Source organism: Tamandua tetradactyla, chromosome X, assembly GCF_023851605.1.
Source record: "Tamandua tetradactyla isolate mTamTet1 chromosome X, mTamTet1.pri, whole genome shotgun sequence".
Taxonomy (NCBI): domain Eukaryota; kingdom Metazoa; phylum Chordata; class Mammalia; order Pilosa; family Myrmecophagidae; genus Tamandua; species Tamandua tetradactyla.
Genome location: NC_135353.1, coordinates 47057541 through 47070223, shown reverse-complemented (window position 1 = coordinate 47070223; position 12683 = coordinate 47057541). Strand labels below are relative to the sequence as shown.

The 12683-nt window shown below is 48.3% G+C and overlaps 1 protein-coding gene and 1 pseudogene across 1 annotated transcript; both read left to right on the top strand.

The window, feature by feature from the left end:
• The first annotated feature begins 412 nt into the window (after positions 1-412).
• SOWAHD (sosondowah ankyrin repeat domain family member D) lies at positions 413-2373 on the top strand. Its single transcript, XM_077145372.1, has one exon. The coding sequence runs from the start codon at positions 648-650 to the stop codon at positions 1563-1565; it is 918 nt and encodes a 305-aa protein (XP_077001487.1). The 5' UTR covers positions 413-647; the 3' UTR covers positions 1566-2373.
• Positions 1591-10604, top strand: LOC143671808 (B box and SPRY domain-containing protein-like; annotated as a pseudogene).
• The last annotated feature ends 2079 nt before the right edge of the window (positions 10605-12683 follow it).

Here is a 12683-nt window from a genome sequence, read left to right as displayed (position 1 = left end):
AAAGGGCAAGAAGGCGAGTCACAGTCACATGGGGCAGCCAGGCCGCCTCCGTGAAAGCTGGGCGCTGGACGAGGGAGGTTCGGGAACAAAGTGCAGGGAGACTCCCGAAGAGATAAGAGGGAAGGAGGGGGGGCAGGGAGAGAGCGCCCTTGGAAATCATGGATGGCGCTCCCAGAGGCAGCGGCTGGAAGGCTAGCCCACCCCGCTGGGGAGAGAGCGTCCTAGAACCACCTCACCCCAGCAGCTGCTGGGATGCTGAGAAGCCGGGCTGCTGGGGTAGAGGGCAGCTGGCTGCAGTCTCGGGGCGCGCTCCCGGCCTACCCCCGCCCCACCGCGGGAGGCGGGGCTGCACTGCTCACCTGGCCGTTTGGGGCGGGGCCACCCGCGACCTCGAGCTGCTGAGGTGGCGGCGGTACCCTGGGTATTGGAGCCGGGCTGGCCCTGGGGACTTGGCCAGAGCGCCCACCCCTCCACGCCCCCTGCCGCCCGCCTCTCTCCCTCCCTCCCTCCTCCACTCCATTGCTCCCTCCCTCCGAGCCCAATTGCTCAAGCCGCTTCCTTCCCCAACGCCAGCGCCAGTTCCTCTCCCGGTGGGGCCCGGGAAGGGCAACGAACGCTAGACTGGCCGCGGCGGTAGCTGCAGAACCATGACCGACCCCCGAAGGCCAGCGAACCCGACGCCAACCGCGCAGAACGTGCGGAGCTCCCCGCAGCCCCGCCCCTCGAGAGCGTACACCGGGAGTCTGGGCAGGTACCCGGGCCACGCGGCCGCCGCCTCCCGGGAGCCCCCCTCCCATGGTTCGGTGACGCTCTCTGGAGCGGGCTCAGGGCGCCGGCGGGGAGTGCTGCGGGAGCTGCTGGGGCTGCAGGGGGCGGCTCCCGCCGGGTGGCTGTCGGAGCAGCCCGCGGGCGGGCCGGGCGGCAGCGGGCTGTGCCTGGAGCCCCGTGAGCACGCGTGGATACTGGCTGCCGCCGAGGGCCGCTTTGAGGCGCTGCGGGAGCTGCTGGAGGCCGAGCCCGGGCTGCTGCTGCGGGGCGACCCGATCACCGGCTACACCGTGCTACACTGGCTGGCCAAGCACGGGCGCCACGAGGAGCTCATCCTGGTATACGACTTCGCTCAGCGCCACGGGCTGCCGCTCGACGTCAGCGCCCCGGGCAGCGGCGGCCTCACGCCCCTCCACCTGGCGGCTCAGCAGGGCCACGACATGGTGGTCAAGGTACTGGTGGGCGCCCTGGGCGCCGACCCCACGCGGCGCGACTACAGCGGACACCGAGCCTGCCACTACTTGCGACCCGAGGCGCCCCAGGGGCTGCGGGAGCTGTCGGGAGCAGAGGACTGGGAAGTGGCCGGCGGCAGCGAGCGTGCAAACGCCAACAACAACAGCAGCGGCGCCGCCGCGTGGACGCTGCGACGGACCGTGAGCGCAGCGGGCGCGACCACTGTGGAGACATCGGCCAGAACGAGGGCGCCGCCGGCCAAGGAGAAGGACACCTTGGGCAGCCGGGTGGCACAAATTCAGGGCCTTTTCCGCCAACTGTTCCCCTTTTTCCAGAACCGTTGAGGGCGGTGGTGACCGGAAAGCTCGTATGTCCCTGACGCTGCGGCCGCTCTTGGGCCGCTTGCTTCAGCTCCCACCCAGCAGACCGGGCCTTGGATTCATAGCGGGACGCAGCCCAGCGCTCAGGATCTGTATGGAGCGGACCACATCGGGGCCTGTCTCTGGTACCTGGCCGATGTCTCCTGCAGTCAAGGCAGAAGGACCCAGGATCAGGGCACCGCCTAGCAGAGAGACCCAAGGACCATGCCGGCCTGGCGCTGGGTCCCAAAGTTGTTGGGACAAAGGCGTTAAGAACAGGCAGCGTGGTCCTGCAGTGGGAGAGGGAAAGTTAAGTTTCAGTAGCCATTTCTGGGCAGGCAGAAGCTCTGGGTTTATTAGGAAACATTTGCTAGAAGAATCAGTTAAGACTGTAAACCACTGATGCAGAGAAAAATCCTAACTCCAGGCCTGGTTGGCCATTAACGGGTATAGTTATGCTAGTAAAGTCAGCCCCTGGTGACCTGCCCCCGAGACAATCAGGCCTTACCAGGTGTCTTTCCGAATGTATCACAGAAAACTTAAGTATATTAAAGTGGAATAATTTTTCCTTACACATGACCAAGCTGGCCTTGAGTGAGTTTTCTTTTTTTCATTGACCACAGAAGGTGAAGCTGGATTTGCAGAGAATAGGTCACCAACCCATGGCTGGCAGCTCATGGTCCAGGACAGTCTCTGGAACCTATTCTCAGAGCAAATGATTGGAGGTGTCCACCAAAGAAGCTTTTCCCTTGCCTCTGAGTAGAGACACACAGTTTACCTGCCTCCCCCAGCTCTTTGGCCACTAGATTCAGCCTTTGGCACAAGTGTAGTCCTAGAGGAATTATCACATGGGGGGGGGGGGGCAGAGGAGTGGTAAAAGGGAAAAGTCTCCAAATTTACATTTCTGACATTTTGTGGCAGGTCATGTAATTTACCTTGATTTGTGTCCTCCAATGAGGCACAGCCACTTGAAAGATAGGGTTTTCCCCCATCAGCACTGTTTGTTTGTTTTTAAATTAAGTTTAATACCTAAGCTGTAGTTTGGGAAATTACTCCCATTCAGAAATAGTATGAATATAGGAAGGGTGACTCAGTCTGAAAGGAGGGAAAAGTAGTTGGTGGTTAGAAATCGATGCTGCGGTAGAGAACTGTGCATTTTAAAACATAGCATTGTATCCATGGAGACCTGAGTAGGCCTTGCAGTGGACAGCTTGCTCCCCAGTCCTGTCATCCCAGTCCTTGAACACGAGGGAGAAACTCAGTCACCACAGAACGGAAGGCCCAGAAACACTGCCCTAAGCCTATCCATTTTTGTTGCCTTCTCTGTGCTCAAAAATTTCCTTCCTTCCTTCCTTAAAAATCCACTAGATTCTTCTCATTCAGGAAATGATCCAAACTCCTCCTGTGCCTTGTCTCTAGAAACTACATTTTAAATATACTTCCATGGTGCAATGTGGCATTCCCTTTTCCTTGTAAATGAACTTTTCTTTGACATTTGAAGGCGGAGAGGATGAACAGTTCCCACAATCTGGCATTTAGATAAGTCCATAGCTCCTTCTCACACCCCTGTGCCCATTTTATAGATGCAAATGGCAAATTGAAACTGGACTGCAGTTTCTGCTCCACAATCTCCCCCTTGACAGCTGCCAGAGTAGGTTGGGCTTTGGTGAAGTCTTCAGGGCAGGGCCTTCCTGCCACATGGCTACGTCTGCAGGACCCTGGCTTGGAGTACAGATTGGCATGTGTGCCTTTGCTGAACACTCAAAGGACATTTATAGCAATAGTTCCCTCTTCTAGGAAAAGTTTGAACCTAAGCAACTTAACTATTAGCAGGTTTGAGGATATGAGACAAGCACTCATCTTGTTCTTTCCAAAATGAAAACCGAGTCAGTTGGAAGATTTGAAAGTGGCTTTCTATAGTTTTTCCTGTAGTCAGCTATTCTTCCCCACAGATCTGTTCTCATCATATGATATTGCCTAGCCTACCTCCTCCATGTAAAGTTGAGGTTTGGCTGCAAGGGACAAACTCCCATGCTGAAAACTCTCCATGCCTAACATCAAGCCATTGGCATTTCTGGTATGCTTTTCGAGGCAAGACTGGTATGCTTAACCTAAGAGAAAGAGTCACTTCCCTGAGAAACCTCTTTCCAGTGGAGCAGAATGGAATTAAGCAGATAATGCAAAGCTACCTTCTAGAGGAGGAGAGATTTAGAAGCAGGGCTGTGATAGGTAAGCATGGGGAGGGGTGGGGAATGCTGAGGGTGGCACCTGACCTGGGTAGAGAGTTTTCAAAAAGGTTTTCCAAGGAGAAAGGTAATACCTGATCTGGGGCTTGAGGGGTGAGTGGGAGCTGGCCAGTGGAAAAGGGAGCAGGGGGATCCCCGGCAAAGCTGCTGGGATATGTATGGGAGAATGCAGTATGTACCAGGAACTGTAAGTCAGTCAGTTTGGCAGGACAGTTGTGCCAGGGGAGAAAACTGAGATGCAAATATAGTACACAAGCAAAGCATTTCTGGAGCAGCATTTCAAAAAATGTCATGGTTCGGCTCAAGAAGTTCAAGAGCCCTGTGTCTTTCAAACTTCTTTCTTTTCTCCTCCACAGCCTTTGCTCTAGTGTGCCCAGAATAAAGAACTCTTATAACTGAAAAACCCAAAGATAAACATATGTTATTTTTCACAAAAAAGAAAAAAAAAGTCAATTGTGATGATAAAAAAATACTTACGCCCTCTAGCCTCCTATATTCTGGAGCAGCTAGAAGGAAAAAATCTGATATGATGGTATGGTAGCCCATGACAAACTCTGGGATCTGTCCTGTCACTACTTGTTGAAGAGTGCTTTGAAAACTACTGCTTTCTTTTTCTTTGTTTTGTATATATATTTTATACAATAAAAATAGATTAAAAAAAACACACACACGGATAAATAACGGGAGATTCCAGGGGGTAAGTGATCTGGGGGGGGGGTCTTCTACACCACATAGGGAGGCCCTGGTTGAAAAGCTGAAGAACTGAGACAAGGAGAACCCAAGACTGTCCAGCTAGAGCAAACAGCCTGAAGCACCCCTTTTGAAACGGGAGCCTGGACCCCTCATGATTGCATGAACAGGGAGACAGGAACAAGGAAGTAAGCCAAGCCGTGTTCCTGGAACGTGCTACCCTCATGCATGCTGCCCCCACCCCACAGACCTTTATGATTTGCCCCACACCCCACAGACCCGAACCCTGTTACCGGCCTTCCCCCCCCCCCCCCGCATTCCAAGCACCCCCACTCCAACCACCCACCCTGCGCATCAGTGTGTCTCTCCTGCGGTGCACGCCTGTTCCATCCCAACCCACCTCTCCATTCAAACGCACAGTCTCACCCCACCACTCCCAGGATCCGCACACCAGTGCCCAGCCCCTTGACCCCCACCTCCGTCTCCCTGCCCCCCACAGGCAGTCGCCTGCGATCAGGGCTGCCGGTGCTCACCTTCATACCCGGTCCACAGGCGCACCCAGCCCATACAGTAGTGCAACCCCCTCCGCTGAGACCCCCTCAAGCTTTGCGCACGCATACATTAATGTCCGCCCCCCATCAGAGCATGCCCACGACCGCATGCTTGCACACCCACCACGCCCCCCCAGCTCTGGGCAAACTCTGATCTGTATATCTGGGCCACACCCACCCCCAGCCCACACTAGGGCAACCCCGGCCTCTGTCCCTGAGCTCTGTGCACGCACACACCAGGGCTGCACCCTCCAGACCTGCAAATGCACACAGTCACATCCTCCCTGCCAGGTGCTCACACATCTGTGCCCTGACCTCTTGACCCCTGCATCCCAAGCCCCTGCCCCACACATGTGCAAACCCTTGCCCCAATGCCCAGCACAAACGCCCTCCTTCCATACCTGGCAGGTGCTCATGTGCGCATCTGTACCACATAGCCCCTGTGCTGCAAGTGAACGCACCCCTACCCCAGCCCCTCCCCCACAACCTCACCAGGGCCCTACCCATCCAACATCACTCGCCCCTGACCCACATCCCACAAACACTGAGACCTGTGCCCAGCCCCTACACACTCGCACATCTGCATCCCAACCTCTCTGGACCCCTCTCCTTGCTCAAGGACACACTGGCGCCCTACCCTCCCCCTGCCCCACACCCCAACCCTGATACCCACGACCCCCATGCCCCATGAGCCCACCCACATCCTCCTGTGCACCAGCCCTCTTGCATCCACACAGCTCCCCTCTTCCACCTTCCACTGTGCCCTATTTCTATGTCCCCCACGCTGCTCCTGCACTCCAAGGCCTGCCTGAGCCGAACCCCACCCCCACAGCCCCTGCACAGCACTTCCATAACCCCAGGCCCCACACCCCATGCTCAGAGGCACCAGTTTAGCATCCCCAAGCCGTACCCATGCTGGTGCCACAACCAATCACCGCACTATGCCCTGCATCCTGCTCCACATCCATCCCACAAATATGAAGCTTTAGACCACTGAAAAATCAACTTCCAAAGTAACCCTATCAAGATATTTACATGCTGTGATGACAACAGAAGATCACTAACCATATGAAGATGCAATGCAGACAGATAGAGCCCAGTCTAATGACCAAATTAAAACCTTGGAGGAGACACGGACTTTGGAACAACTAATCAAAGATATTCATATAACTTTACTAAATAAAATCAGTGGGATGGCTAATGACATAAAGGAGATCTAAAAGACACTAGAAGAGCATAAAGAGGAGTTTGAAAGAATAAATAGAAAAATAGACATATCACAGGGATTACTCTGTTGACCAATTCAAAAGTATACTGGAGACACACAATAGCAGATTTTAAGAGACAGAAGAAAGAATAAGTGAACTAGAGGACAGGGATAACTGATGTTGAACACACAAAAGAGCAAATGACAAAAAAGATGGAAAATTTTGAATTGGATTCAGGGAAATGATGGAAAAAACAAAGCACACAAATATAAGAATCATCAGTGTCTCAGAAGAAGAGAAGAGTAAAGGGCTAGGATTAGTGGAGGATATAATGAAGGGAAACTTCCCAACCATTATAAAAGACACAAATATACAAATCAAAGAAGACAAACAAACTCCATGTAGAATAAATCCAAATAGGCCTTCCCAAAGACATATACTAATCAGTCTGCCAAATGTTGAAGAGAAGCAGAAAATCCTGAAAGCAGCAAGAGAGAAACAATCTACTACATACAAGGGAAACCACATAAGACTGAGTTCACACTACTCAACTGGCACTATGGAGGCAAGAAGGCCATGGTATGATATATTTAGGATCCTGAAGGACAAAGACTTCCAGCCAAGAATTCTTTACCCAGCCAAACTGTCCTTCAAAACTGAGGGAGAGATTAAAGTTTTCACAAACAAAGAAGTCCTGAAAGAATTTGCCAGCAAGAGACTGGCCCTACAAGAAATACTAAAAGGAGTTCTGCTGGCTGAAAAAAAAAAAAAAGACAGGAGAGGGAGGTCTGGAAGATGGCACAGCATTGAAGAGTACTACTAAGGGTAATTTAAAGACTACAAAGAGAAGAAGGAAAAGAACATACAGATCTGACAAATAAAATTTTAAAAGATAAGATGGTGGATTCAAGAAATGCCTTTTCAGTAATAACTCTGAATGTTAATGGACTAAACTTACCAATCAAAAGATAGAGATTGGCAGAATGGATTAAGAAACATAATCCAGCTATATGCTGCTTACAAGAGACTCATCTTAGAGACAAGGATACAAATAGATTGAAAGTGAAAGGATGGAAAAAGATTTCCCACGCAAGTTGTAACCAAAGGAAAGCAGGAGTAGCTATACCAGTATCAGACAAAATAGACTTTAAATGTAATCATAAGAGATACTACATACTAATTAAAGGGTCAATTCGCCAAAAAGATATAATGATCATAAATGTTTATTCTCCCAATCAAGGAGCTCCTAAGTACATGAGACAGACATTGGCAAAACTGAAGGGAGCGAGAGATGTTTCAACAATAATAGTAGGAGACTTCAATACACCACTGTCATCTATAGAAAGAACAACCAGACAGTATCAACAAGGAAATAGAGACCTTAAACAATTTGATTAATGAATTAGACCTAACAGATATATGCAACACCAAAGCAAATAGAAGAGAAATAACAAAGATAAAAGCAGAGTTAAATGAATGGGAGAAAAAAAAGAACAATAGAAAGAATCAATAAAACAAAAATTTGCTTCTTTGAGAAATTTAAAAAAAAAGGGAAAAAGGAAAACAGTCTGTCAAAAAACTGAACATAGGCTGGAGGGAACTGCCTGAAAATGTAGAGCTGTGTTCCAGTAGCCGTGTTTCTTGATGATGATTGAACAATGATATAGCTTTCACAGTATGACTCTGTGATTGTGAAAACCTTGTGTCTGATGCTCCTTTTATCTACCAGATCAACAGACGAGTAGAACATATGGAGTAAAAATAAATAATAGGGGGAATAAATGTTGAAATAAATTTAGTTTGAATAAATAAATAAACAAAACTGAACATAGAAATTCCATTTGATCTGGCAATTCCACACCTACGTATATCACCCAACAGAATTGAAAACAGGGACTCAGTCCACCGTTGTTCATAGCAACATTACTCATGATAGCAGAAAGGTGGCAACAACCTAATTGACCATCAATTGACGAATTAATGGATAAAATCTGGTATATATAGCTTGGCCATGGCCGCGGAGGGCCCCGGGCTGGGACGGACGGGCAGCTCTGCTCAGATCATGGCCAGGCTCTGCACTGGTTCTCCTGTTGTGAGCGCTGCCTGGTGTGCGCCCCGCGTGTGGGGCTGGGCGGCCGCTGCCGGGGCACCGCATCTGCCAGCTCGCGGAGAAGCTGCGGCACAAGATTGTGGACCAGTGTGAAAGGCTTGCAGATACAGAGTACTGGCATCAGCAAGTGCATGGCTGAGGTCCTGCCAGGGAAGAACTAAGGAGCCGTGAGCATGGATAGTGCAGTACGGGAGCTGGTTATGGAGCGGCTAGGACTCTGTGAGAGCAAGGAACAGCGGTTGCAGGAACAAGTGCACAGGGAACAGGAGCGGGCCCACCAGAGTGTCCTTAGACACAGCGGGTACGCTGGGCTGGGGCACTGCAGAAGCTCCGCACAATCTGCACCAGTCTGGCCGCCATGCTTACCCAGCTAGAAAACCTCCAGCTCCTTCAGAAGGAGCAGATATCTGAGAGGACCCAGGAAGCAGAAAGCATTTTGGATCCCCAAGAGTCAGAGCAGTTAAACTTCAGTGAGAGCTGCATGTGGAGTCCACTTCTGATCCAGCTCTGGACAACGGCAGTTTTCAGCTCCCTCACAGGTGAGGGCTTTTGTCTATTTGTCTAGGGTGTGCTGTCAGGTCCCAGTGGGGTGTGCTGTGCTTGTGGCACGGTAGCTTAAGCAACCAGTGATGTTGAACACTGGCTGGCCAGTGGGGCCAGGGCTCCAGAAGGTCCCGGGGCAGCTGAGTGAGGTCTTTCCCATTTCCAGACCCACCTGCTCTATAGTTGGGTCTAGGAGAAATTTGATTCCCTCCTGTAAACCAGAGTCTGCTCTCATGTGTTGGGTAGTTCATTATTATTTTTTTGAAAACTACAGTGGCTCTTCAAGAAGATAAAATTGACAGCCAACTGGCAAGCATTTGGACTGCAAATTAAGCTGCCTGGATTCGCTTTGTCAATTCATTTAACATTAACTCAGGTCCATTGTGGGCCTGGCCACGTGCTGTATGTTGGGGCCACAGAGGTGAATATGACAACGTGTCCTGGCTGCAGAAATTCCTAGTCAGTACAGGGGTTCTCAAAGCCAGCTTCCCCCAAGCTAGATGAAAGCTTCCACATTCCCTGTGGCTTTTGCTCAATTCACAGAAAGGTTAAGTTAATGGATTGAATTTTTTCTTAATTTTATCCTCCTCCATATGATCCTTAAAATTTGGTACAAGGCATAGCCTGTTTACTCTAAAATCTGATAACAGACAGTGCTTAATTTACCAGCAGTCCATCTAGTTGTTCAGAATTGCATATCAATGCTTCCTACTCTGTCCCTAAGATAAGCCTGACCTATTCTGGGGGCCACAGAAATGTTGGAACAAAATGTTGTGTCTTCACTTTCATCCTGCCACCAACTTGGTGTGTGATCTCAGACAATTTGCTTCTCTGGGCCTTCTTTCTGTCAGTTTGCAGTTGGGGTCTTGGACTAATAATAACTACTCTATCATCACCACACTTCATTTAACACTTATTACATGCTAGGCACTTTATATGCACCATCTCATTTAGCCTGTCTGCAATAGGTCCTGTTTGACCCCCATCTTACAGATGAGGAAACTGAGGCTCAGAGAAAACAGATGGCTTGTCTGAGATCACCCAGCCAGCGAGTGGCGAGGGAGCCCATGCTACCTGGCAGGACCAGGTTAGGGCTGGAAGTAGGCCCTGGATAACTCAAATTCCTTCTGGCAGGTATGGAGGATGTGCATACTGATGAAAGGACTGTCAGCCCTTCCTGCAAGTGTCAGGTGATCTAAAGGACCCTGACCTTCAGTGGCAAGAAATCCAAGACCTCTGCCGATGGCTCAAAGCACTTTGACCACTGGCATAATGCACAAGCTACCACCTCCTTCTGAGCCAGGCTGCACACCTGGATAGCGAACTTCCAGAACAGCTGTGCCTATAGGGTGGGCATGGTTTCAAGCCAGTTGCCCCACAAGGGCTCTGGCAGTGATTTCCTTCTGGGCCACAACGGTATCTCCTGGGTCTTCTCCCACTATGACCAGGACTTTCAGTTCTTGCATGCTGGGCAGTACGAGCTCCTGGGGCTCCTGCATTGCCCCGCCTGGCTGGGTGTGCTGCTGGACTTGCAGGCAGAAGAGCCACTGTTCTATGACCCGACCTTGGGCACAGTGCTCCACACCCACCACGCCCTGTCCTCGGGGTCCCTCTTCCCAGGGTTCCTCTTCCCAGTCCTTGCTGTGGCCGATCAGACCATTTCCATCATCTGCTGACCCTCACCCACAAGGGGGCCTGGCCCACCCCCCACCACCACCTTCTCAGATCCTGTTTTGTAACCACTGTTCTTTTCCCAAATGTGCGCACTCTTTTAAAAAACCATATCGTTTACTTTAATATTTAAACAATCAATTTGAACCCTAAACACTATTTCTAACCAGGTTGCGATTATAGCTCAGATTAATTTTTAACTCAAAATGATTTTCATTAAAAGGCAATTGTTATCACGTTTATTTGATCTGTTACTTATCAATGAATTGCATGGAAAGAGTTGTCAAATCAGAAGAGATGCTTAGCCTTCCTGTACTGGTTTGAAAGTATTAGGTACCCCAGAAAAGTCATGTTTTTTTTGGTATGTGTGTGTGTGTGTGTGTGTGTGTGTTTTAATTATTTATTTATTTATTTTTATATATTTTTAAAAATACCAAAAACCACCAAATGCAAACATTCATAACTTTTGATTATTCCGTTCTACATGTATTAACCAGTAATTCACAATATTATCACATAGTTGCATATTCATCATCTTGATCATTTCTTGGAACATTTGCATCTATTCAGAAAAAGAAATAAAAAGAAAACAGAAAAAAATTCATACATACCATACCCCCCACCCCTCCCTATCACCAATCACTAGCATTTCACTCTAAATTTATTTTAACATTTGTTCCCCCTATTATTCATCAAAAAGCCATGTTTTAATCTTGATTCAATCTTGTGGGGGACAGCCATTTCTTTTAATTCTGATTCAGTACTGTAGGCTCAAAACTTTTGATTAGATTATCTCCATGGAAATGTGGTGAGCCCAGTTGTGGGTGTGACCTTTTGATAAGATGGAGATGTGACTCTACCCATTCCAGGTTAGCCTTGATTAGTTTCCTGGAGTCCTTTAAAAGAGGAAATATTTTGGAGAGAGTTCAGAGCTGACAGAGAGCAGAGACATGCATGTTTGGAAATGCTTGGCGCCCAGCAGAAGTTGCCATGTGCCTTCCCATGAGATGTTAAGCAAGCTAAAACCTGGAGAGAGGCAAGGGAAGCCAAGAGATGAAAGCCAGCCCTGGAGAAGCAAATTGAGGAACCCCCACAGGAACACAATGTGAAAGCAACGGGGCCCAGGAGCAAGGGACCAGCAGATGCCAGCCATGTGACTATCCAGCTGACAGAGGTGTTCCAGATCCATTGGCCTTTCTTGAGTTAAGGTATCTTTTCTTGGATGCCTTAGTTTGGACACCTTTATAGGCTTAGAACTATAAACTTGTAACTTACTAAATTCCCTTTTTAAAAGCATTCCAGTTCTGGTATAACATATTCTGGTGGCTTTGTTAGTATAAATGTTTCAAAATTGTATGCTAGATGGGAAGCTCTTAGAGATTTCAGTGTGCTTGTTGTCTATGATACATATTATATTTTTATTGATCAGAATCCTGGTGCTGCTTTGCATGATATTAGATAATAACAGTATGGCATTATCAGCTGTAATTTAAGTTATTTTTTTAAATGTTAACTGGTTCCTTTACTTCTTTAATTTGAATCTAGCGTATTGTAGGCTAGTGGTTTTTAAGTAGGAATTCAGATACCTATGTATTCTATTAATATTCAGATATTTAGGACCTGCTCCAGACCTACAGAATCTCTTAAGACACTGATATTCTTCATATATTCTTAGTATATTCTAACTATATGCTTGGTATCTTCATGGTATATTATGTCTGAGCATTATATGTTATATCTGAAGATTTTTTTCTTTGTGAAGATTATGTTCATCCATTTTAATAAATTATACATAATGGCTACTGGTTTTGTAAAGTTGGATTAATCATTATGCTTGTAGATGTTTCGATTAAAACTTTTTGGGGATTGACTTTTATCTTGATTTATATATCAAAGACCCCCCCAAAAGGCAATTTTTTTTTTATTGTACACTTTGGATGATTACATGGTATGTGAATATATATCAATTAAAAAAATAAATAATTTAAAAAGGCAATTGTTTTTATGTTTCTTTCAGGGGAACAAAAGAGCCATAAGCATTAGCAAAGAATGAATTGTCTTTGAAACTTCTTACATGTGAACCA